Below are 25,443 nucleotides of genomic sequence, written 5' to 3'. Positions count from 1 at the left end.
TTTTTTTTTTTTTTTTTTTTTTTGGAATAATATCAATACTTATGCATTCAGTAAAAGAAAAGAATTACATTCAAAAAGCAGGAAAAAGACAGCCCCTGCAGAATTTGGACGTTATTTAAAAGAGTTCAAATTTGTATGCAACAAAATAATTCTCCCAAAAAATGATATGTGCTACCACTCTAATTGCAAAACATTCGGCTTCCTCCCTGTGAATGTCATTGAAAACACAATTGATACTTTCCGTCCATATGTCCCAAAAAAAAAACAGTTCTTATTAAGAAAGTTGCTCCATGGAGAACTCGCAAATTTGCAATGGGGGAAAAAAATTTGTGTTGCAATGCTCTTTGTTAAGGATGCAGCAATTGGGAAGAAGAAACTGGAATATTCTGCTACATTCTCTCATTGGTATTGAGACATAAAATAGAGGAGTTCACTCTCAACACTGACTCTTTTACGGGGAATCAGCAAAGAAGGAAGAGAGAGAAGACAACAGTTTATCTTCTTGGGAGTTCCCTCAACATACGCTTTGTCATGTGTTTAGGAATGGTTTGAGAATTGGCAACATGGAGACTTCCAAAGGAATGATACTATTGCTATACACACTCCATATTCTTTTGTCTCTAGATGGAGTTTTTAGCAAGAAATCAAGAAAATAAGATAACTTATATCCTCAAGATTTCTTCTGAAATTAGATTCCATGAAAAGGAACCTTTGTGCTAATAATCCAATCTTGCTCTATCTTCGACAATGGTGTGAAGGCTTGGCTTAGAGTTCAGCTACATAGTGGTCCACTATATAGTAATTTCTTAACCAAGACTGCATTTTGTTCCCCGTTTAAAGAATTGCAAGTGATCAAAGAATTGAAAAGGTACCGCTGCTGAATAATGAAATGCAAGGATTTGAGCAAATGGACAAGACAATACCATATTTACTACCAATAAACTTTGTGCCAAAGAAAGTCTCTCTTCAAAGCCATGTGAAATAAAGAGCTTTGACAGCTTTATATTTGTGTCGATGATCTCCAATGGACAAACCAACTTTGACGGAGACTTTTCTTTTTTTTTTTTTTTTTTTTTTCCTAACGATATTACAGTTTACAAGGTAGCCACCTTTTGAATTTAAATCATCGGGCCACAATATTTGTCTAGCAAGTCCCCCTGAATTTTTGCTATTGAAGCCATTCTGAAAAGAGACATCATAGGGATGCTTGAGAGAATATACTGAACAAGATTCAATTTCCAACCTGTCAAAAGAATACTATTTCTCCACTTGATATTTTTCACAAGAAACAGAGCATTCATTAAAAAAAGATGAAAAATACAAAAGGCAATACAAAAAGCCAGTCCAAACTGAGGAACTAAACCAGGTAACCGTCCAAAAAAACAGATCCAATCCAAATGGATAAGACCAAGCCAAGAACTATAGAACTCTCCGGTAATCCTAACCAAAGCCCAAAGGAAACGTTAATCCTAGTGAATAATTTCTCGATTTAATGATTTGATTCAAATTTTGGCTGGACAGAGTTTGCAAAGCCTTTGAACCTATTTCTCATTTTTGTAGTGAACAACAAAGAGAGGATTCAGAGAGGCTTATCATCATGTCTGATATTCCTACTAGACTTGGAGCATGCAATGAGTGGATAATGAAAACAGATATTCACTGGTATAAATAGAACTAGTTGATAACTATTAAATCACCCCTCAACCAAAAAGTTTATGATGGGAGGTTATAGTATATTCAATTATTTATTTATATTTTCACACCCCCTGCTTATGGACTGAAATTAGCACAATGCCCAACAAGACGATAATGATGGTAAAACAAAACATTCTCGCACCTTTCATCGTAAGTTTCCTGTCCATACATGTCTAAAAACAATTCCAGCTCAAGTTTGTCCTCTAGCAACTTCTCAATCTGCAGTATTAATACTCATCAATGTTAGTTATTCTATGAGGATCGAAATCCTCATTAGTTACTGAACAAAGTCAGCAATGAAATTCATGTTCCTACACTCCTAATGCAAGCAAATAAGTGAACTATCCACTAGTAGAAAGAAAATGTGAATATACAATTCTTCTGTCATCAAAGTTGGTTATAAATTTTTAGTCCTAACTTCAGTTTATCCTCAAAGATTAAAATAAGTATAATAAGTATAATAAGCATACTTTTTGCCTTCTGCCTTAAAATGGGATATCTTCAAAATTGCTGAGATATTCCCGGGCTTGGGCTCTAATTAAAGTTCAACAACCTAAGGACTTCTGCATTATTTAGTACTGAGGAAATGAGAAATCTGTCTTTTTTTTTTCCTTTTTTTGGGCTGGAAAAAACCAAGCTTTCGTACTCCATAATAAAAAAAAATTACAAAAAAAGAATTGATTTCACCTTATGCAGTAGTGAATAAGGATTTTCTAGGGGAAACCTTGTTTCTTCTGTAGAATCTTGAATAAACTTATGGTTGTAATCATGTTTTGCCCCTAGAGTAATTTTAACTTGGGAAGTTTTTAGCCTTTTACAGCCGGTTATTCTCTTCTTTGAGGCTTGTTTAGTCATTAGTTTCTGTTTTCCCAGCCCGCTTATGTGTGTAAATAGGTGGCTGCAGGGTGCCATGACAAAAATCCAGACAAAAATCCAGCTTCAAGTGTAACGCCATTTTTGCAGCCATGACAAAAATCCAGAAAAAATTATATACAAGAAATAAATAATGATGATGACTATGACGACACAACTTTAGAGGAAATAAAATGTGGCTCAACTAAAACAGGCATACAATTGAAGATAATGGCATGAATAAGGTCAAAATCAATTAGAATACCATGAATTGGATTCCTTCATATCATATAGCAGGAGCAGAGAAAAACCATGCTGACAAAGACTCACAAAGGCATACAATAATATTCAAGTGACACGCCTAAAATCTTTAGAACTCACACTAAAAAAGTTGAATAACAAAACAGAAATGGTCGGAGTAGAGAACTTAACCAATGCCTTGAGAGATTTTATCTCCATCATTTGTTGTGCACATATGTCTGTTAAGCTTCCTTTCTCTTGTTTCTGAATCATCAACCAATAATGGTTAACTTCAAACGGATAAGCATACTTGCAAAAGATATAGAAGAATGATATGTCCAAACTATCAAAGATATGACGGAGCATCATAATAAGAAGTGTGAAAAGGAAGATCCTCCCACCCTAAGACCAGGTGAGAATAACAAAAAGTTACTCTAATTGGGAAAAATTAAAATAGAACCATGAATACTATGGGAACTGGAAAAGGAATATCAATACGAATTAAAAAGCTCAACAAAATAACAGAAGCATCGTCAAAGATTCTTCTTTTCCTCTCGAACAAATCTTCCACAACCGCATATCTTACACCAATACCATTCAGAAGTACACACATTTGCAGATAACTTTATTGGACAATAAACCAACAAAACTTTTTGTTTAATAACATTTACATAAATTTGGAGAAAAAAAGAAAAGAAAAAGAAAAACCCTACTACAATTAGAACTTGCAAAAACTATAACCACAAAATAAGGGAAATAAAACACCTCAATAAGCCAAAAACATGACCCCCGAGATTAACGCAACCCAAGGCAATTTTCTAATTCTTTGTCCTTGTAATAATTTGAAGTTCGGTAGGAAGAATTAGGTACTATAACTCCACCTTTTCTATATTTAGGTAATAAAGCACCATGTGCAAACAAAGTTGTAAATATCTTCACTGTAATTCTGAGCCAAAATGACTATTAATGAAGTGATATCACGATGTTCGTTCTAAACTCAAATTGTTATGTAAGGGTGAGAAAAAAGAATTACTATGAGATCTAGGATAAATAACCAGGCCTCCCAAAGAAGTGAAGGAGGGAAAAAAAAGTAAAACAAGGGAGAAATGGTTAAAAAAAACAATGATGACGTCTTTACTCAAAAACAATGATGCCAACACCACCGAGTAAAGTAGATGATAGACACAAATATGCAAGTACCAAACCATATGCCAGAAGAGAAGAATGAAAATAATCACAGATCTTTGTATCTTCTTTCAAAATTAGTATGTACGCGTAGGAAATAGGACTAACAAGCACTCAAGATCATCATACATCATAGGGATAAAAACATAACACCTACAAGTAACACTAGCATATCATCAATCCCAAAAATCAAGACATGAATATTATTAACACCATTCACCAAAATGGTAGGAGGGTCGGCACAAGGCTCAGGAAATCATTACATTATCAATTTGTCTAAACTTATATGGATGATGGATAAAAGGGTAAGACCAAACCTTCTCAATTAACAAAGTCTCAAGTGCCTGGACTTTCTCACGTACAGTCACTGCTTCATGGCCTGTCTCCTTCCAACGCTTTAGCTGAGATTCCATCATCCCCATTTCTTTAGATAAAGCTGATGCCATTACATGAAATTCTCCTTTGATATCCTCTCTTGCTGTGAATGGAAACACCTTCACAAATAAATAACATATTTCAATAACAAAGGAAGAGAGAGAGATCATATCGTATGAACATACTGGAATCTTGAACTGCCTCTTCCATTTCAATTTCTATGTCATTTTTTTCCACCAATATTTTTTGCAGCTGATGCTCTAGCTCCTCAATCCGAGAACTGTTATTGTCAATGGAGCTCCTTGCAATATCCAGAGACTCCAATTTGGCATTCAAGTCTTTCTCCCTTCTCATGACTTGAGACCTGTCAGTCTGAAATCTAACCTTTAAAAGGAACTCGAATCGTAGTGAATATCAAATAACATGGAAGTTGAGACAAATCATTTAACCTGCAAAGCTTCGGCCAGTGATTTATAACGCTCCACTTCAGCAGTCAAATGTTGGAGTTGGTCATTAAGTAAAATGTACAACCGTGATGAATGTACATACTTTTCATCCTTCAAATCATTCTTCAAGAACAGAGATAAAATATTCAAAATGCATCATGGAAAAAAAAGAAAAAAGTAAATATGGAAGAGTTATCCCACAAATATCTATGAAGTAAAGAGATTACAAACCTCAAGCTCTTGGAGTTGGTTTGACAAGGTTACATTATCTTCCCAGGCATCTTGAAGCTCAGAAAGGCGATCAGCTGCCAGTATCTGTATTATCATTGATGACATTAGGTGCCTACATGCGTGAGAGAAAGAAAGACCAATCAATCAACTATACCTTAGTTTCCTCAATGGAATCCTTTAATTCACGAAACCCTATAGTTCTCTCTGTAGGGTTTTCAGGTGATAAACTTCCATTCACTGCACCCATGGTGGGAGCATGCGTTGCAATGGTAACATCCTTCTGCATCATAAGACTGACAAGTTTTCTTCTACATTCTTCAAGTTCAGCCATAGTCTCATCTAGCTCATCTATCACCAACAAAAAAACATAAACGGTCAACAGAATAAAACTTAATTATGCACAATGAACCATGGATTGAGAGTTTTTATCTCTTCTTCAGATTCAAATAAGAGAGAGATTAAATATAATAATAGTCCTCAAGTACTGCAACATCACAAAAAATATTTCAACAGTAACCTGAAAGACGTTTAATCTCGGCTTGATCCATCAAATGACTGCGAACATAAGTTTGAATCTCATCAGCATATTCTTTATGCTTCAAGTGGAGAATTTCGATGATTTCTTGTAGATTGTTAGCCTCCTCTTTCATCATCTCATCAATCTTTGACAAATGAACGATAGCATCTAAAAAGCCCGTGATCATATAAATGCATTGTCACATGTCTGCTTCTACAATTATCATTCAAGTAAAAATGAATTTCCTACATCTAACCATCGGATAATAACCTATTGAATAAAAAAGAATATCAAATCTCCAGAGGGTGGATGGGGAGCACAAACCCATTATTGGCAACTGCACGTCACTGCAACCTAACTATACTAAATAAATAAATCATTCTGACCTTCTGGTGATCGTTTCTCACTCCAAGCAGAAACTATGTTCGCAGTTTTTTCCCTTTGAGTATTAAGAATATCCTCCAATACTTTAAACAACTCCATGGTGGATGCATGACGTGTAGTGAGGGCTTCTTTTACATAGTTAACAATTTGTCCATCACGTCTGACTTCAATAGAATCCTTCAGTAGCAACCTACAAAGAAACATATCCTCCGCAGGACACGAAGGAATTGAACCTAGAAAGTACCTTGGTCAATGTAAATGAAAAATAAATTCAATTCTACTTCGACAAGAAACTGAGTAAAGATAACATTTCAATAGCCAGGTGTTTATGTGTACTTGCTATAAGCCTATAACCCAAAAGTACCTTGAGAATGGCAACCTTGTCCTACATTTTGTACAACCTCTCCACCCCCTCCAGCTTGTAGTCCAAGAAATACTAAATCATCAACCAACTAATAGAGAGAAAAAGATCATAGGCATTAAAAAAACAGGAAGCTTACATGGAAATTCAGACGGAAAAGGATATATATAGATCACCTGATTCCAGAGTTGATTGATGAGAATCAATGAGTCATCATAAGAACTCTGCCTTTCCTTCAACTGATAAATTTTGGATCCAAGATCTAGCAACTCGTGCTTTTGAGAGTCAGTCTGCTGGACAAGTTTTTGATTCTGGAAATGAAGGACGGTTGCATCAACCTGGAATGATGGTCAAAGATATTTAAACAGATAAATAAATCATTATGTTGTCAAAATGGTTTTCTAGCTCAAATAATCATAAATCTTAAAAGTCTGTTAGACAGTTCTTTCTCTTTTTCATGTTTCAAGATTGAGCTGATAAAACTACTTTTACTCAAATTCTCTTTTATTAGTTCTTCACTTCCTAAAAACCCTTTTTTTGAAATCTTGGCCAAGTTTCCAATTTTCAAATCTAAAAAATGGGTTCTTGAAAACTACTTCTTTGTAAAAATAAAAATGTTTATGAAATGTAGCTATGATTTCAAAATGACTATGGGAGTATTAGAAACCAAGAAAATGATTAGTAAATAAGCTTGGTTTGTAGACGTAGAAAATTACAAACAAAAACATTATCAAATAGAACATCCTACATAAATGGCACCGATTGTTTGAACTTTGAAGATGTGTACGTTTACAACTTGCACTTTGAACTATTGGGCCAGTATGCATCCTATCTGATAAATACAATAACATACGGAGGCCTGGCGGGAAACTGCAGACTCAGGTCATGAAGCTGAATGAACCTAGTTTCACATTCAAGAATTCACAAAATAATATATCTACACACCTAACCACGATGAATAACCGTGTATAAAAAGTAGTGCGTATTAAATAGCTTCATGTCATGATTAAGGGGATAGAAACATTGAGACCCTTTAGTGGGGGAAATGATCCAAACGCCATAAATTGTTTGGTTTTCAGTTCAAGGCTCATTCTCTGAAACAACCTTCTTCCACTTGAAAACAGAGCGTATAAACCAAACTATTGGAGACGCAGAAATCCAATAGGTGCCGGAAAGTACTGAAAAACTATTTAAACGAACTACTTATCCAAAGAAACGAGAAGTATGAATTTAGTAGTGGCGGGGGGTTAAGACTTACGCTATTATTATGTGGTTGTGAAGTGGTGGAGTTGCGAGCCATGGCGGGGGTAAGCGAGCTCAAATGGGGCCTCTTCTTATCAGGTTCATCGGGGTCGGCGCTTTCCATTTACGACTGCTAGAATCGGAACGGCAATTGGAGGCATAAAATTGAATGCTTCTACGAACCCTAGCGAAGTACCGGAGTTCTGGAGATCAACCCAACCGGGGGGGCGGGAGTTCCCAAAAGGACCTGGAGAGACGGTTTTTCTGCGACGTCGTTTCACACACTTCGTATGAGCCCGACACGTGGCTTGGGTAGTCTTGTGACTTGCATTTTCTTGACACCAGGCGGTTAATTTATATAGTTTGAGAAATAAGAAGTTTCGGGACTTATACTTCCATTTAATGTTCATTTTAATTCTCCATTATTTTTAAGTACTTAAATGAAATAATAAGCCTTTTATTATTGATCGTGAGATTTACAGAAGCATAATAAATAAAGTAACTGTGATAAAAATAAATTTTTTAACTTCTGATATATCATATATTTATATTCAAAATAAATGTTTTCTATTAATTTAATTAGATGGTAATTTAGAATTTAATTAATTATATATTTTACATCACATCACATGTAACGTGTTTTATCCAGTTTGCTCGACGAAGCGAACTAAATGTCAAACACGAGTGCTTTAAATTATCCATAAACCAAAGATTTAATATTTATGGGATTAATTAATGTTAATGAATTAAGGAAAGTCCACCTGGGGTGAGGCTTGTACGAAATAGTTGGTGGGCGAAAGTGAAAATTGAGTGGAAGGCAAGGTGGCGGAACTTCTACTTGGGACTTACCCATGCTTCAAATTAAGTCATACCATCTTCCTCCTCGAGTTCAATTAATCATGCCATTAATTAAAACAATAATCCAAGGCGGAAGTAATTAATTTGTGGACAAATGTGTTGTTAAGTTTGGCTTAGATTTCAGAAAACAACAATGAACAAAACTATACACACCCAATAATTCAAATTATTTCTTTGAACTTGTGTCCCATCTCAATAAAGCTCCTCGCACGTGTGTCTATGTTCTTTGATGTTTCTTCTTCCTCTTCGTTGGTTACTAATGAAATGTATTGGGGGTTCTTGGGCGTTTGTTGGTAGAGTTTAAGCAGAAACAAGTGGAATGATAGAGCGAAAATGGTGAGGGCAGTTAAGAGCCAGCTGAACTGAATGTTGATTAGAGACTTTGCTCGGTGAAATGGCGCCTCCCCGCCGCACCGCACCACTTTGTGCCCGTCTTCCAAGTGCATAAAGCAACCTATTATAAACATATTTTATTTAAGCAACAATACGAACCGTAAGCTGTCACCATTATGTTTTGGCAACTACGGAAAAGGAAATAATTTTTACCTTTGGATATGAGAGAAGGCGTCCAAAGCGTGAAGCCCATGAGCATAAGCCAGACGCCTTGAAAAATAATGCTGAAAGACCTGATAAACGCCACCAAGAAGCTAGTGGGAAGAGCGATCCCGAGGAGAGTTGTGGCGAGAGAAAGGAGCACCAGAAGCTGGAGAAGCATGTGGTATTGGCCTTCGGGGCCGTTGTGGTCGGCGGAGTGGAGGTGGAAGAGGAGAAGCTCCTGCCCAAAAGCCACGGCGCCCAGAAACTGTGTCAGCTCGAAATAAGCTTTGGGACGAAGGCGATCCAGAATAACAGAGAAGGCAGCAAAGACAAAGAAAGTCATGGAAATGTTGGAGTGTTCGATGTTGTGGAGATGGTTGGAAGGGATGGTGCCGTCGGTGTCGAAGGGGTGGTGCCTCTGAGGCCCGATGAAGAGCTCCATGGCTACGGAGGCTGAGGCGCCAAGCATGATGAGCAACGGCTCTAGGTACTTGAATCGGGATGTGGGAAACCATGAGAGAAATATTGGGGAATTGGGAGGGTTGGTACGGGCTTCAATCTTGATGTTGTTGAAAAGATGCCATAGGCCAATAATGAAGAAGCCAAACCCGGGAGCTACATGACCCACTAAAGTCCCCATAATAACTTTTCTTTAAAAGAGAAAACAGAGGAAGGGAGAGTTGTGAAGGATATTGTGAGTTTGAACGTATCTACAACTTATAAGAGAAGAAGGGGAATGGAGGTACCCAAGATTTCAAAGGGTCTAGAGGGTTCGATAGATGAGGTTGTCCAGAAAAGAAAAAGGAAATTAGGGATAGATGAAGCTTATAGTTGACTGAATATAGTTACGTATTTGATTAGGTGTAGTACTGATACAGCAGTGGGCCTTCCAAACATGCCGGGCAAGGAAAAGAAAAAGGAAATTAGGGATAGATGAAGCTTATAGTTGACTAAATATAGTTACGTATTTGATTAGGTGTAGTACTGATACAGCAGTGGGCCTTCCAAACATGCCATGCCTTGCCCTTCGGAGAGTCTTCCACTCTGACTTCGCCTTCCAAACACTAAATTTTATTACATTTTTGCTTCCTCTACAAACCTAATTCTCATTTATTGTTTTATTTATTGTTTTTTTTATTGTTTTATTTAAGCAGCATGAGTCAACTGTTATATTTGAGAAATGAGTATAAAGTAAATTTTCATACCTAGTAAATAGTTTTATAGTAAAACACTAAGCTATATATGGTAAATAGTTATATTTGGTAAATGAATATAAAGTAAATTTTCATACCTACTAAATAGTAAAAAATTAAGCTATGTATGGTAAATGATTATATATAGTATATGGTTATATCTGGTAGAGCTAAACCATATATATTACCTCGGACAGAATTTTGAAGTCGTCAATACAAATCTTTTAGTTAGAGTTCTCCTTGCATTTTCTCTATCATTTTCCTTCTTGTAGTTGTTGCATGTTCAAGTCAAACGGTTCAAACACACTTTTACCCCCTCAACTTTCATCCTAATTTTGGTTTACACTAATTTAACTTTTGAATTCCTAACACTTTAATCATTTAACTTTAACCCTACTTATCTTACTAAATCTCTTTAAGAGTTGAGTAATTTTTATACTTTATAAATGAATTAATTTATCAATGGTATTTATATATTAAAATCTCGTAACTAATTATTTTATTTTAATAATAATTTTGATGATTTTAGTTGCAAATGGGCATTATCTACTGTATGAAAATTGGAGGGTTATTAATATAAATATTGAATAGTATGCGGTTTATATTAGAAACAGTCATAATAGAGAAATAACTTAAAACATTAAGAATACCAATATCATAAAATATTTAATTTTTTTTATAAAATTTATTAATTAAAAAAATTAATATTATATGAAATTGTATATATTTTTAAAAGCATTATAGTTATATTGAGAAAGAACATCATTTTGGTAGTTAAATAAAAAAAGGCAGTGCAGATATTAAAAAAAGGCAGCAGTGCATATATTTTGAATGTCAGCCATGCACCGAAGTTGAAACAGTGCGTCTAGACAATAGTGTAAATATTTTATGACAAAAAAAGGTCGTACAAATGTTAAGAAAAGACAATAATGGCTTTTAACTATTTGGTTTAAATTATTTTAAATTTGATTTGTTTGGTGTTAATGAGAGTTTGTCAATTCATTGAATATACCATTATGTAAACCCACTAAAATAGGAAGATGGGAATATAATATCATGAAAATTAATTCATTTCTATTTGTGTATAAGTGAGAATGGGTAAGTAGTTCTGAAATTGATTGGGGAAGAGAACGAAACGTGGTTTATAAAGTTGTAAAAATCTCTCCTTAATAGACGTGTCTTAAAAACAGTGAGGGGAGTTTGAAATGAAAAGCTCAAATAAGAGAATATGAACCAAGAGTGGGCTTGATCTGTTACAAATGATATCATAGCTAGACACAGGGTGATGTGTAAGCGAGGAGGTTGAGCCTCGAAGAGGGTGGACACGAGGCGGTGTGCCAGCAAGGATGCTGGGCCCTAGAAGGAGTAGATTGGGGGGCCCACATCAATTGGAGAAGGGAATAAGTGCGAGCGAGGATGCTGGGGCTCGAAAGGAAAAACCCAAAAAATACAATATCGGCTAATGGTGGTTTTTTGCTGTTACGGTAGTTCTACATGGTTATTTCGTGGGTTTTGGCTATTACGGTAGTTCTACATACTGATTTCAAGACTTGAGCAACGAATCCATACCTTCTCATCGGCCTAAGAAAAACTAGATTTATAAGTGAATTATAAATAAATGATTCGCCGAGGATCAAATAAGTTAAGATATAATTACAGTAAAAAACATATAATTCTAGAAATCAATAGGCATAATTTATTTATGAGTCATTGTATAATATGTGTGTTTTTATTTTTAGTTTTGTTTATAAGATATGACCTGATTATGTTATAAAATTTGGATATTATAAATGATGCCGGAACCACCCTCCAATTTCGATATAAAATTCACGCGCGTCAATAAAAAGAAATATACGGTAAAAAAACAATTCAAAATTTAAAACTTGTCGTGGAAGAAAACAAAAAAGAATGCAGCAATGATGAATGAATTAAAAAATAGCGAGGAGTACGTGTCCTCCAAGCATACGATGACGTCGGATTGTTCCTTCGATGTGGCATCTTTTATTTATTTAATAATCCAGTGTGACTAATCCAAATACTTTAGGTCTAAATTGAATAATTTTGTATATATATTCCAGGACAATATTATACAACGCATTGGGCCACAGATAATCAACTAAACCACAAAGAAAAGGAGCTTCTTTTATTTGTACGGACTTGCTTGGATTGGTGGTAAAGATCTTAATATTAATATTTTAATTGATTTAGGCGCAGCCAATATATTTTCTGATTGTTTATCCCATTTTTAAATAAATTGTTTTCAATGTAATTCTATCAGCAATGACGTCAGTGGAATAGATCGAAAAAATTGTATTTATCAGCTATTTTTGGACATTCTTCTATGGATCTCATTTTGATTCCATTCCTAATCTATTTAATTTCGTAATTAATTTATTATACTAATTGGATTAAAAAACAAGTCCAAACTTACATTCCTTTATTATATCTATCTATTTTATAATTAGTGAAAAAAAAATCTGAAAAAGGGCCGTAACATGGGCCACGGGGTTCAAGGTGGACCGACACAGACCAAGGCCCATTTAAAATTCTTTGCAACCCAAACTCAAAACTAATGGCTTCCTTTAACCCAAATTCACTCACCAAAATATCAATTATTACCTTTATTACCCAACCTCTCTTTGTTTCCCTTTTTTTTTTTGGGTTAAAATATTGTTTTCAACCATCTATTTCATAGTTTACATAAATATTAAATTTATTCATCTAAAATCATTTTTTTTTTCCGAAATGGGTTGAATAATAATGTTTCAAATACAAAATAGGATGTGATATAAATAAGTTTAAATTTATTGATGAAAGTATAATTATTACCTAATTTAAAAAAGGGTAATATATTAAGGTGTTGCGTGACAATTTCGGTGTAAAGCTACCTGGAGATATTAAATGAAAAAGTAGTATTCGTTTTACTTTGTTTGGGTTGATTTGAAAAGGATGGAGCCAATTAGGCAAAAAAGAAAAAGAAAAAAAAAAAGTTTGAATATTAATTCCATATTGTGGAAAGTCGGGGGAAGACGCAGACTTGACTACATAATGTTTAAATTAAATGTATATTTGAATGGGTTGGTTTATTGTGATTTGGGAAGCGTGAATGGAATATTATCATTTCTCCAATTCCAACAACCGCAACTCAATTTCAGACCCCACACGAAATTAGTTCGAGACTTGATTATTATTTCTCGGAATGGGATCTTCTCCGTCTCCACCTTCTAGAATCATAATTAAAATATTAAATCAAAAATGGAAAATGGGAACAGAGTATCCAAGCGCCTGGCTTTATATATACACCCAGAGAGATGCTATGGGTCTTTGTCTTTGAGCTCCCACGCCCACGATTCCATGGCAACAATCTATCCATTCTTCGTCTTTCTCTCTTTCTTCATCTCCTCCGCCATGGCTGTCGCTATGCCCCAAGTGGAACACTCCTTTGCAAGAACGGTGGACAGAAAACTTATGGGTTACAGAAAAGAGAAGCTCAGCCACTTCCGTTTCTACTGGCACGACGTTATGAGTGGCAAAAACCCAACCTCGATCCAAGTGGTGCCCCCTGTTTCGAACATGTCGAGCACATTTTTCGGGACCGTCCAAATGATCGACAACCCATTAACAGCAACTCCAGATCCGAAGTCGAAACTATGGGGAAGAGCTCAGGGATTGTACGCATCGACTTCGCAGGAGGAGCTTGTGCTGTTAATGGCGATGAATTTGGAGTTTACGAGCGGGAAATATAAGGGGAGCTCCATCACTATATTTGGAAGAAACCAAGTTATGGCAAAAGTTAGGGAGATGCCTGTGATCGGTGGAAGTGGGCTGTTCAGATTCGCGAGAGGGTATGCGGAAGCCAGAACCAGCAAGGTAGATTTCAAGACCGGGGATGCTGTTGTTGAATATAACATTTACGTACTTCATTATTGACCCCATTTATTTTTTTTGTCTGTGTTTGCGTTTTGTTTCCTTAATTTAGTTGTTTGGAACAGAACAGAGTATGTTTTTGGTTTCAATAATTTAAATGTCTGTTTGTGTTAGTGGGTTTGGTGGGTGAAAGTGGAAGGCTGGGAGTGGGTTTCCTTTATTGTCTCATTTCAAACCTCCATTAACTTTTCTTCACATTCTACAAACTATATGAATTGCGCACCCGAGAAGGATTGGTTGAACAAACAGGCTCTACTGCAGCTACCAAGCAACACTCATAGTGATCAGGTATGGCCTTCAAATAGGAAATAAAATAGAGATTGTTAAGATTCGTGATTTCTAACTTCGACGATACAGTAAAGATACCTAAAAGATGGAACCATTAAATGATGGAAGGCCACCCTTAAGTGACAAGTCCATCTCCCGTTTTCTCTACGTTTTTAATTTAAATATCATTTTCATGTGTTTTCAAGATCTTAAAGAGGTAAAAGACCTATTTCTTTCCCTTAAAAACTATTGTATCAATTTAAATAATTGTTTTTTATTATTCTTAGAGACTTCGGGGTCACTCCAGGTTCACACGATCCACGTGTAAATATGGGATTGGTTGAATCATAATGATAGAACCGCACTAACACTTGGCACATGTACTCTTACTCAGTTTTTTTTTTTTAAATAAATTTAAATTGTTACTGATAATGAGACAAAATTGTTGGATGACAATTTTTATAGTAATAGATGAACAATATAACATAATATAATTAATGGAAAATTGATTTTTAGGATTCTTTTGATAAAATAATTTCAAAATTCAAGAAATAAAATCCTTATCATTTATGATATTTTGATGATCAAACCATAAATTTTCATGAATGACATTAAACATTTTCTTTTAGTGCGCGGGTAGCAAAGGAAAAGGAGAGATTAATTAGAACAATGAATCCGTACCTCCATGATTGGAACGTTTTCCGTCAGTCACAGTTAAAGGTATCTCATGATTCACACGTCTATATAAAAAGGCTTGTTTAGTTCATAAGTTCAGGAACCTGAAGCTCCAAAAGACCGGGTGGGAAAGAAACAGAGTTCCGGCAGGCATGGAAGGTAAAGTCAGGATTTTGAGCGTTATTTTGTTGTCGTTGGCCATCAACAATTGGGTGGTCAGGGTAATGGGAAAGAAGGAGGGATATGCAAGCGAGCTAGACCCCAGAGTGTTGAAGCTGAAGAAAGAGAAGCTCACCCATTTTCACTTGTACTGGCACGACACAGTGGGCGGGAGAAACCCATCGAGCGTGGCAGTATTGCCATCGCTGAAGAACGGGTCGACGTTGGGGCTGATGCACATGTTCGACAACCCCTTAAGCGTCGGGCCTGACCTTAAGAAGTCGGAGCTGGTTGGGAGGTCGCAAGGAATTTATGCTTCTACTGCACTACACCAGGTGGGGCTTCTCATGGCCATGAATTTCGCTTTCACTCACGGTAAATACAACGGCAGCAGCATCACCATCTTGGGCCGCAACGCCATCCTCCAGAGGGTTCGTGAATTGCCCATCATCGGTGGCAGTGGCCGCTTCCGCTTCGCCAGAGGCTATGCTCTTGCCAAAACTTACTATTTCAACCCCGCCACTTTTGATGCCATCGTCCAGTACGATGTTTATGTCTTGCATTATTGATTTCTTGTCATTATTCTCCATCTCTGCTTTAATCTTATCACTAAAAACATTAGTGTCACGTTGTCTGTAATTAAATTAATAAATGTTTTCTTAATAAGACCCTAACTGTGCTTTGGCTTTACCATTCATAGGAACCACTCATTTCTTATTCCAATTCACGTGGATGGACCCATCCACTTTATTCAACATCTCTTTCTATTCACATGCTCTGTACCTTTGTTTTTCTCATCTGTAGTCCTTTCTGGGTTCAGTACAATTGGAGTCTTATATTAACTAATTACAGAAAGATCATTTCTCTATAAGCAAGTGACGTATTATTCAATCAAATACTAACCATAAATGCAGTCACTATAGGAAGCATGATATCAGCCATGACGTTTGCTTCATAGACTGGAACTCTTTTTCAGTTAGAATACATTAATGAGGGTGATCGGAAATTGGTAATTATAATTTAAAAAGCAGACGTTTTGGAATTTTAGACGCTAATAAACAAAACACCGTTTTGGTCATCACCAAATTCATCGCATTCGTATATCGCTGGCATAGATCTGACCATTGATAATCAGTCAAACATGTCCTGCCCATTCTCCATTTTACACCTCCTGCCATTATTCGTATATACAATATATATATATACACTTCCAGTTCGAGGTTCCTCATTCTTCAAGCTACGAATTAAGGTGAAAAAACAATCTTCTGGGTAGCGCCGGCAGCCATGGCATCCAAATTCGCCTCCTTGGGTTTTCTTTTGTTGTCCATGGCCATAATTTGTTCGGCCATGGCGAAGGAGTACTCATTCGCCAGCAACCTGGACCCCAAAGTGCTGAGGCTGAAGAAAGAGAAGCTGACCCATTTTCATATGTACTGGCACGACGTCGTGGGCGGGACCAAGCCCACCAGCGTCGCAGTATTGCCAGGGCTAAGCAACAGCACGTTGTTCGGGCTGGTCAACATGTTCGACAACCCGTTAACTGTCGGCCCTGACCCCAAATCCCAGCTCGTGGGGAAGTCACAAGGCCTGTACGCCTCCGCTGCACAGCAGGAAATCGGGCTTTTGATGGCCATGAACTTCGCCTTCACTTACGGTAAATACAACGGCAGCTCCATCACCATCCTCGGTCGGAATCCCATTCTCAACACCGTACGAGAAATGCCGGTGGTCGGAGGATCCGGCCGCTTCCGTTTCGCCAGAGGCTATGCTGAGGCCAGAACTCACTTTTTCAACGCCACCTCATTGGATGCCATTGTTGAATATAATATTTATGTCTTGCATTATTGATCCATATGTCAACTTCCCATGTAATTGCTTTATTTTTCTTTTCCATCTCAATAACGTTACTGCGTGATTGTCGTTATATGATTATTTTTAATTTTCTGAATTGAGGCTTTGATATTTGAAGTCCTTACCTGATGCGTCACGTCGGCTGAGCTTATTCTAATTCCTTCTACTTTTCAAATCAACCCCAAGAAGCTTCAAACACGTTATATACCCGCTAACTACCTTGCTTATTATTTGTTATTTTTCTTGAATAAAAACTTTAAAATAGGTTATCCTCAAATACTTCCAAATTCACGGAAGAAAAGATGTTTATTAAATTTGTTTTGAATTTAAATACTTTATTCTAGTGTCAATAAATCTGATCTAGCTTTGTCATGTCTAAGTTGTGGATATACTTTGGCATGAGAGGGGTAAGCTTTTTGCCTGTCTAAGTAAGTTGTGGAATAAAGCTACGTAGCAAAAGATGAAGACCGACCACACTTCTTTTTTGGGCTTCTTTTTTTCATTTATATGCTCAAATATATTCTTGTCTGTGTATAAATAAAAATGGGAGCAGGCAATGAAGGACACAAGACACACCAGTGACATATAATATGGCGAGATACTACTACTACCACCGGTACCCTTACTTGGAGTACTTGACGTTGCCTCCTCTGCAGCTGTGCGTGTTCGGTGGGATCCTGCTGCTGGTGATGGCCTTCTCGTGGTATATTTTCTACGACTCCTTTCTTGAGGACATCATCTTCCAACTCAAGCTCTTCCTTCTCACCGTGCCCTTGCTTTTGCTGCTGCTCCTCCACCTGCTCTCCCTCGGCCTCCCTTTTCTCGTCCCCTTGCCGGAGCAGAATTCCCTCCACCGCGCCGGCGGCTCACCCTGGGGGGTCGCCATTCTCCTCGTCTTCCTTCTCTACGTCATCTCTCACCAGTCCCATTACCACCGACGCTGGTTCCCTTTCGGGTATAGATAAAACCACAACATCCATCCATCCATCCATCCATCCATCTTTAAAATTGCTTATTATCATCATGTACCCATAAACATATTTTGTATTCCATTTTCTTCCGCTCATCTTTTGCTATATGTATCAATCATGTTATTACAATTATTATGTTAGAGCAAACAAACCTAAAAATTCAGATCCAAGTATAATTTTTTATTTTTTAAACTTGTGAGGACAAAGTATTCATGAGCTCTTCAACATGCACTGTGCTTTTAGAATCTAATTCATTACTCGTTGTAGTGGAAACGCGGTTGGAAATTTTATGTATAATGTTTGAAGGCCTCCATCCACTTTTGAAGGTTCCATTCTTTAGCTGAGTGAAAGGTGTATGGATTCTTTGTTCTCGGGCATTTTGTGCTCGCAGAAGCAAACAAAATTTAAGAAAAAGAAGAATCCCAATTTTTAATCTACAAAACTATCCGTATTCGTTTTGCAACGCTGCCCCTTGGAATATTTGATTAGTACCTATCAATTTTGAATGTCTCACTCAGGCTTGTCTCAGCCTCACTCGAATGTGCTGTCTATGCCACGTGCTCATTCTAAACTCGTTTGCTATGCTACATGCTTGAGGCTTTAATATCGTGACGTTGTTGTTTGTCATCGATTCTAGTATGTGCCGTAAACAAGCTTTATCCATTTAAACGACCAAACTCTTGCAACTACAGGTATTGATTGTAAAATGGGGATTAAAAGTAAGATTTATAATGTTAAAAGAAGTATAGATCTTTTTCATTTGTTTGAACAAAAGATAGAGAGATTCAATTATGCAGTAATGTATGGTTGAAGTTGAAAGAGAAATCGAAAATAAAAGTGATGTATTCTCCGTTTTTAAGTGAAATTAAGTATAATATTATATTTTTTAGTGTCATCTAGCGCAAGACAGACCCAAATCGAATTTAGAGGTTTGGTGGACCGGTTCAAAGTCTACCCAATGGTATAATTGATGCATCGAACAAGCCCAATTCCAACTTTACCTACTTAAATTGGGACTCGAATTAACATGTCATTTGAAATCTTAATTATCTAAAAATATAAATATGGTAAATATCTATTTAATTCGAATATAATTTAAAGGACTATATATATAAAAAATATAGATATCTAATGGTTGAGGGCCAATTTATGTGTGAAAACGAGTAAAAGTAAATATAGTAAGTAAATATATTAGTTTTGGATAAAAACGTAAAAAATGGTTCGTGAAAATATAAGATATTACAAATAAATGAGAAATGAAAAAGTATATCCGGAAGATCACGGTTACGCGTTATACAGACATATAAACACATGATTTGATGAGTCAATCGGGTTCGCACTCGCATTCGCTATTTTGTTTCCACGTCATCTTACAGTTGAGACGACGAAGAGTCCTTCTTTTTCCTTGCATTTCTGTCAAACCCTAACCCCAATTTCAAGCCCCCTCAACCTCAAGATCCATTTTCCTTATCAGAAATCAGTCTCACGCACTCACTCATCGTTGTTCCGATTGTCGATTGGAATCCCTGTTTAGTTTCCTGCGAGTTTCCTCTGTTTCTCCTCCCCCGCAAAATTCGGCCATGTCTACGCTACCGGAGTTTAGTTGAATCGAAGATAATGATCATATTTTTGGCGTTGTTTCGCACCTACTTTTTTATGGGTTTGAACAATGCCGGTGCTTCGCAGAGGTGTGCGCAGAGGCCGCGGTAGGATCGTTCAGAAGCACTTCGAAGAGCCTCCGCCGGCTGGAGCTTACGTAAAAACTCGAGCTGCGGTCGCCAGAGAAGCTGCGGAGGCGAGACCGAGGCCAAGAACGAGGTTGGCAATCAAAGAATTAAACAAGAATCAGGAGGAAGAGGTGATTGTTATATCTGAGAGGGATACTGATTTGGAGGACAAAAAAGTGCAAGGGCTCGAGGTAGAAGAAGACAAGGCCGCTATGGGTGATGAAAGTGGCGGCTTGAGTGCTAATAAGGCTGCTGGCATAGAGGAAGAGGGTAGCTCAGCGCCTTTTCCGGAAAAGGTACATTTCATTTTGAAATACGCTCTACATTAGTTTGGTTGTTCTCATTGTTTCCTCTTTTTAATTTGCGATTTTTTGGTTTGGGCTAACGGCTTTTAGGTTGATTAGGTTGTGTAACCTTGTAATTGCAAGAAATGAGCGTCTAACTTGCATTTAATTTCGGGCGACGGTGTTTTTTGTAAGTTTTCTTTCAGCGATCGTAGCAGTGTAGCCTGCTCACTTGTGTTATTATGGGACAATCGTTTGCCGAACAACATTTAGTATCGAATGTTCAAATTTAACAGTTCAGTTGACTGTCAAAGTTTAACTTCCGAGTCATCTGCATTCGCTTCTTCACTCTCCGAGCTAACATATCATGGTTTACTCTAGAAGGATCTTTCCACAGTAATTTTAAGCTCTTATTGATCTCTAGTTGAATAGTTGCATAATGTCTATTGAGCTTACTTGTAAACGGTTACTGAATTTTTTCTCGTATAGAATTAAAATAAGAAAGATGCCTATTTTCGGCTTATCTACTTTTCTGAACTTCTAAAATCTTGTGTTATTGGGCTTGGCATGTCTGGGAAGTACTTTGAGTGAATTACCGTCTTCAGAATTGCTGTTTCACTGTAAGTTTATTTATGTTTTGTGGCCTGATTCAAGGTCCAAGTAGGAGGGTCTCCAGTGTATAAAATAGAGAGGAAACTGGGCAAAGGTGGATTTGGGCAAGTATTTGTTGGTCGTCGGCTTACAGGTGGAAATGATCGTGCAACAGGGGCTGCAGCTACCGAGGTAAACATCTTGGCAGTAGTTTTTATTAATATATGCAAATGAAATAAATTCTAATTTGTCAGTATCCATGTATCATCATATTCTTACCTTATATTGATTTATTTTATTTTCAGGTTGCTCTTAAATTTGAACACAGAAATAGCAAAGGTTGTAATTATGGTCCTCCATATGAATGGCAAGTTTACAAGTGAGTAACTTTCTGGGTTATGTGGATGTTATTTTTATTGATAAAAATTGTATTTGTTTTTACTCACCTCTGATACTTTGTTGAGTAGTGCACTTGGTGGCAGTCATGGAGTGCCAAAAGTACACTATAAGGGTCGACAAGGAGACTATTACGTCATGGTGTGTCAAGAACTTCATCTTTTTGTGGTATATGGTTTTCATCTTTCTAATTTGTTTCCTTCAAGTTTGAATGTTAAGCTTTCTTGTTTAGGTTATGGACATGTTAGGGCCGAGCTTGTGGGATGTATGGAATTCTTCAGGGCAGGCGTGAGTTTCTTGAACTTGTATCTCTATGTTGCTTTACTGGTCACATATGTTCTTGCATGTGTGTTGCATTACTTATCTTTGATACTAGAAGTGAAATGGTGATTTGGATTAATGCAATTTCCGGCTGGAGGAATTAGCTTTGCATATGGTTGTCAACTCTGGTCTAGGGATTTTTATTAAATCAAAACCTGAATGAGATTTGATGATATCTTGAGACCTGATTGACAGTGTCTTATTATAAGTCTTTAGAGATTTTACTCAATTCCATTCTTAATGATGTTATTACTAAATCAATATGATTCAGAATTGGGCATCTCTAGTTTTTAGTCTGTAAGAAAATAATCATTGGTCTATGGATCGTGGAATATGTAATTTTGGACATTTATTTGTATGTGTCTTATTGTGGTTGGATTTATAGCAGTATGTCTGCAGAAATGGTCTCTTGCATAGCAGTGGAATCGTTATCAATCTTGGATAAGATGCATGCAAAAGGGTAGGCAATTATGGTTTCTTTTTAAAAATGATTTACAAGTTTTCTAGTGTAATATATTGTATCTTGATTTACAAGTTCTTTTTTTTTTTTCCCCCCTAAATGATCAATAGTTATGTGCATGGAGATGTGAAACCAGAAAACTTTTTACTCGGTCAACCTTCTACCGCACAAGAGAAAAAATTGTTTCTTGTTGATCTTGGATTAGGTGAGTAAAGTTCTATACCCGATATAGACATTTTTTTCTCAATTTGTTATTATTGTATTTTGTTTCATATGTCATCTATATCTTACAATTTTTCTGCAGCAACTAAATGGAAAGACAGTTCTACTGGACAGCATGTTGAATATGATCAACGTCCTGATATGTTTAGGTTAGTGATGTGTGCTGTCGTCAAATCTTAATGCTATTCTAATCCTTATGGATGTTATAGAATCCATAATAGTTGTTGGCATGTGTCCATTTGATACTTAGTCTTAACACTAGCATTCGTTTTCTTATAACGTGGCTATTATGGCATATTATGTTGATATTGGTTCAATGTTCTTGATACCTTTTCTTGCCTACCACCCCAGAGGAACTGTACGGTATGCTAGTGTTCATGCACATTTGGGCCGAACTGCTAGTAGAAGAGATGATCTTGAATCTCTTGCATACACTCTTATCTTTCTCCATCGAGGAAGGCTACCATGGCAAGGCTATCAGGTATTATAAATTTTGAGTGTATCTAGCACTGTGCTGAAGTTTTTAGTTTCCTTGTCAAACTAACTTCTAACCTGCCGCTTTCTGTTAGGGTGACAACAAATCCTTTCTTGTTTGCAAAAAAAAGATGGCAACGTCTCCTGAAATGTTGTGTTGCTTCTGCCCCCCACCTATTAGAGAATTCCTTGAAATTGTGGTGAACATGAAATTTGATGAAGAGCCCAATTATTCTAAGCTAATATCTCTATTTGAGGGTTTTATTGGACCAAATCCAGCAGTAAGACCCATAAAAACTGATGGTGCCCAGAAGGTAATCAAATTGCCCCAAGTTTTTGGATGATATTGCTCATCAAATGTTCTATTAAATAAATCATTTATTTATAATCATTGCTAGATTATCAGTCAAGTTGGACAAAAGCGTGGCAGGCTGAATATTCCAGAAGAAGACGATGGGCAGCCAAGAAAGAAAGTTCGTTTAGGTGTTCCTGCGACACAGTGGATTTCAGTTTACAATGCTCGGCTGCCAATGAAGCAAAGGTGAAGTTAGATTGTGCAGCTTTCACTACCCCCTCTCATTTTACATGCAACCAGAAGAATTACATTTTGCAACGACCCAAAATGATAGGGAGATTGCTGACACTTTCTTTACACCTAAGAACATTTATTTGATTTTAGGTCATATGCTATGAACTGTGAAGCATGTCATTACTTTTTCCTTGGAGTTTCTAATCAATTAATAAAAGTATTTAGAATGATCGGCAGAAAGGGGGTATTGAGCTGAGGTGTGGCATTCATTCCATGGGAAATTTCCAATGGCATGCTCTCAATTAACTTGCTTTCCATGGTGATAGGTATCATTATAATGTGGCTGATGCAAGGTTGTCACAGCATGTAGAGAGAGGAATTGCAGATGGGTTACTTATTAGCTCTGTGGCATCTTGTTCAAATCTTTGGGCATTAATCATGGATGCTGGAACTGGTTTTACGAACCAAGTCTACGAGCTCTCTCCCTTTTTCCTGCACAAGGTCATTTTCTTTCTTTCAATTTGAAGTCAATTTTTCATTACTGAAGTTTTAAATTTCCTGTCGTATTCCATGATTATTAAATTTAATATAAAATAAGCAGGAATGGATAATGGAACAATGGGAAAAGAACTATTACATCAGTTCTATAGCTGGTGCTAATAATGGAAGCTCCCTCGTGGTGATGTCAAAAGGTTTGTCTGCATCAATTATGTTTAATGTGACATTGGTTGTTGCTTTATAGATGGATAATTGTTGTTTTCTGTCTCCTGGGCTCCTTATCAATCATAAAGACCTTGTTATCTAGGTTTTTCTTGCACAATTAAGAGTTAGTTTTATTCTTTGTATCGCTCAATTGGTAGAGCAGAGGATTCAAAATCTTCCTGTTACCGGTTCAAATCCAAGGGCACAACAAAAAACTATAGTCAATAGAAGAGAATATCGTTCTGATATCAGTTCTGCAAGTTCTTGCTATCAATAGAAGAGAATACCTACCACTATTTTAACTTTCCTTTTATTCTGCTTCTGCAGGGACCCAATATACCCAACAGTCGTACAAAGTGAGTGATTCTTTCCCCTTCAAGTGGATAAACAAGAAATGGAGAGAAGGATTTCATGTGACGTCAATGGCAACTGCAGGAAGCCGATGGGGTGTTGTCATGTCACGCAATGCTGGTTTTAGCGACCAGGTTGAGTTTTGTTTATGGTTTTATTGACCAGTTTGGGTTAATTATGTTGTCATATGGCTCTACCTCTATTTAGTATAGAACTTTAAACTTGGTGTGGGAATTATGTTAACACTCTCCACTATTAATTTATTAGTCATTGAACAGGTTGTGGAGCTTGATTTCCTCTATCCAAGTGAAGGCATCCACAGACGATGGGATAATGGGTATCGAATAACATCCACAGCTGCAACTTGGGATCAAGCAGCTCTTATCTTGAGTGTTCCTAGGCGCAAACCCGGCGACGAGACTCAAGAAACACTGCGGACATCTCAGTTTCCAAGCACCCATGTAAAGGTACGCTGATTTTAACATGCAAATTGTGAGTGAATAACAACCATTGATATTGCAAATTGTGGATTTTGAATGTGTTTTCTTTGGAGCAGGAAAAGTGGGCGAAGAATCTGTATCTTGCTTGCCTGTGTTATGGAAGAACTGTAGCTTAAACCATATTTTATTATCCCCAAGGAATTCGGAAAGAAAGGCAGCAGATTTTGTTGTTTGGTGCCCATAATAGATAGTTGTTACATTGCTGTAATTTTAGATTGGGAGAGTACATGGCCGTGTTTGTATATTAAATTGGTTCCGTCAGAGCTGTATAAATGGCTTTTCTTTCTCGGTTTCACATTTCAATTTAGTCCTAAATTAACAACTTCTCTCCGACGGTCAATCAAAATATATAAAAAGGGGCACACGTCCATGTCCATGAATAAATATAATGAAAATAAATAAATATCTAGTAAATGTCGTTAAGACCTAACTATAATGAAAATTAGTAACAATCTAACTACACATGAAAACAAGAGTAAAAGAGTCCAAAATGGGTGGAATATATTTGTATTCTATAGGATATTCGAGTTTGTCAACATTCCTCCAGCAGAAGATTTTATCGTAGATCAAACTTTGTGTAAAAAGAATGGATAGAAATTTACAAATATGTTAGTGATAGATTGACAGTGTCGTTCATGACAGAGTTCAATGAGTGGAAGAACATCCTGCGAAGTTAGATTGACAGTGTTTAATCGTCAAATGCATATTGTTATATACCTAGGGGATCGGAGCACGTACACCAAAATCGCTCTGTTCTAACCACACCACAAAGCATAGTCCAACCAGATTCAATTGTAGAGTACATAAGCGCAACCAAATCCAACTCTTATCATAATTGTGGAGTCAGCTTATTGCAGACGAAAGAGAACAAAGAATAGAAAAAAAAAAAAAAAAAAAAAAAAAAAAAAAAAAAAAAAAAA

General features: G+C 36.7%; 6 protein-coding genes across 8 annotated transcripts in view; 4 read left to right on the top strand and 2 right to left on the bottom strand.

The window, feature by feature from the left end:
- The window catches only part of LOC111448344 (E3 ubiquitin-protein ligase BRE1-like 2), a 10,693-nt gene extending 2,914 nt beyond the window's left edge, over window positions 1–7,779 (bottom strand). Inside the window, exons 1-12 of one of the 2 annotated variants that reach the window (XM_023087865.1) lie at window positions 7,545–7,779; window positions 6,463–6,624; window positions 6,290–6,377; window positions 5,928–6,158; window positions 5,542–5,709; window positions 5,179–5,372; window positions 5,025–5,108; window positions 4,797–4,916; window positions 4,533–4,719; window positions 4,290–4,450; window positions 2,980–3,051; window positions 1,838–1,914 (exon numbers count right to left, since the gene is read on the bottom strand). In XM_023087865.1, the coding sequence (XP_022943633.1) occupies window positions 1,838–1,914; window positions 2,980–3,051; window positions 4,290–4,450; window positions 4,533–4,719; window positions 4,797–4,916; window positions 5,025–5,108; window positions 5,179–5,372; window positions 5,542–5,709; window positions 5,928–6,158; window positions 6,290–6,377; window positions 6,463–6,624; window positions 7,545–7,652 (1,652 nt within the window). In that variant the 5' untranslated portion in view covers window positions 7,653–7,779. The remainder of the gene's footprint in view (window positions 1–1,837; window positions 1,915–2,979; window positions 3,052–4,289; window positions 4,451–4,532; window positions 4,720–4,796; window positions 4,917–5,024; window positions 5,109–5,178; window positions 5,373–5,541; window positions 5,710–5,927; window positions 6,159–6,289; window positions 6,378–6,462; window positions 6,625–7,544) is intronic. The other variant, XM_023087864.1, reaches the window with a different exon arrangement.
- A 693-nt stretch (window positions 7,780–8,472) lies between these two features.
- LOC111448740 (transmembrane protein 45A-like) lies at window positions 8,473–9,692 on the bottom strand. The gene is made up of 2 exons (XM_023088460.1): window positions 8,933–9,692; window positions 8,473–8,840 (listed from the first exon to the last, which is right to left on the bottom strand). Exons 1-2 carry the CDS (start codon window positions 9,561–9,563, stop codon window positions 8,548–8,550), a joined length of 924 nt encoding a protein of 307 aa, XP_022944228.1. The 5' UTR covers window positions 9,564–9,692; the 3' UTR covers window positions 8,473–8,547.
- A 3,664-nt stretch (window positions 9,693–13,356) lies between these two features.
- LOC111448863 (dirigent protein 7-like) lies at window positions 13,357–14,285 on the top strand. Its single transcript, XM_023088640.1, has one exon. The coding sequence runs from the start codon at window positions 13,372–13,374 to the stop codon at window positions 14,044–14,046; it is 675 nt and encodes a 224-aa protein (XP_022944408.1). The 5' UTR covers window positions 13,357–13,371; the 3' UTR covers window positions 14,047–14,285.
- A 647-nt stretch (window positions 14,286–14,932) lies between these two features.
- Window positions 14,933–15,899, top strand: LOC111448864 (dirigent protein 22-like). The gene has a single exon (XM_023088642.1). It carries the CDS (start codon window positions 15,138–15,140, stop codon window positions 15,711–15,713), a length of 576 nt encoding a protein of 191 aa, XP_022944410.1. The 5' UTR covers window positions 14,933–15,137; the 3' UTR covers window positions 15,714–15,899.
- A 458-nt stretch (window positions 15,900–16,357) lies between these two features.
- On the top strand, window positions 16,358–17,115 carry LOC111448711 (dirigent protein 22-like). Its single transcript, XM_023088419.1, has one exon. It carries the CDS (start codon window positions 16,429–16,431, stop codon window positions 16,990–16,992), a length of 564 nt encoding a protein of 187 aa, XP_022944187.1. The 5' UTR covers window positions 16,358–16,428; the 3' UTR covers window positions 16,993–17,115.
- Window positions 17,116–19,284: 2,169 nt separating this feature from the next.
- Window positions 19,285–24,826, top strand: LOC111448683 (casein kinase 1-like protein HD16). 2 transcript variants are annotated; one of them, XM_023088370.1, is made up of 16 exons: window positions 19,285–19,989; window positions 20,632–20,760; window positions 20,874–20,947; window positions 21,036–21,105; window positions 21,197–21,252; window positions 21,674–21,745; window positions 21,856–21,950; window positions 22,050–22,116; window positions 22,319–22,448; window positions 22,537–22,755; window positions 22,840–22,982; window positions 23,297–23,471; window positions 23,572–23,662; window positions 24,000–24,157; window positions 24,302–24,490; window positions 24,580–24,826. In XM_023088370.1, the coding sequence occupies exons 1-16, from the start codon at window positions 19,636–19,638 to the stop codon at window positions 24,637–24,639; spliced, it is 2,082 nt and encodes a 693-aa protein (XP_022944138.1). In that variant the 5' UTR covers window positions 19,285–19,635; the 3' UTR covers window positions 24,640–24,826. The 2 variants fall into 2 exon arrangements, with proteins under 2 accessions (XP_022944138.1, XP_022944137.1); XM_023088369.1 differs by having other exon boundaries at window positions 21,671–21,745.
- Window positions 24,827–25,443: the final 617 nt, after the last annotated feature.

Source organism: Cucurbita moschata, unplaced genomic scaffold (assembly GCF_002738365.1).
Source record: "Cucurbita moschata cultivar Rifu unplaced genomic scaffold, Cmos_1.0 Cmo_Scf00010, whole genome shotgun sequence".
In the NCBI taxonomy this organism is placed as follows: Eukaryota; Viridiplantae; Streptophyta; class Magnoliopsida; order Cucurbitales; family Cucurbitaceae; genus Cucurbita; species Cucurbita moschata.
Note: the sequence above shows the minus strand (reverse complement) of the source record. Positions and strands in the feature narration are given on the sequence as shown.

Coding starts and splice junctions, on each gene's coding strand:
- LOC111448683 (XM_023088369.1), top strand. CDS start 19,636: ATGCCGGTGCTTCGCAGAGGTGTGCGCAGAGGCCGCGGTAGGATCGTT. Junction 21,951..22,049: donor TCTTGTTGATCTTGGATTAG/GTGAGTAAAGTT, acceptor ATTTTTCTGCAG/CAACTAAATGGAAAGACAGT. Junction 22,983..23,296: donor CGGCTGCCAATGAAGCAAAG/GTGAAGTTAGAT, acceptor CCATGGTGATAG/GTATCATTATAATGTGGCTG.
- LOC111448863 (XM_023088640.1), top strand. CDS start 13,372: ATGGAAAATGGGAACAGAGTATCCAAGCGCCTGGCTTTATATATACAC.
- LOC111448740 (XM_023088460.1), bottom strand. CDS start 9,563: ATGGGGACTTTAGTGGGTCATGTAGCTCCCGGGTTTGGCTTCTTCATT. Junction 8,841..8,932: donor GCCTTCTCTCATATCCAAAG/GTAAAAATTATT, acceptor TGTTTATAATAG/GTTGCTTTATGCACTTGGAA.
- LOC111448711 (XM_023088419.1), top strand. CDS start 16,429: ATGGCATCCAAATTCGCCTCCTTGGGTTTTCTTTTGTTGTCCATGGCC.
- LOC111448864 (XM_023088642.1), top strand. CDS start 15,138: ATGGAAGGTAAAGTCAGGATTTTGAGCGTTATTTTGTTGTCGTTGGCC.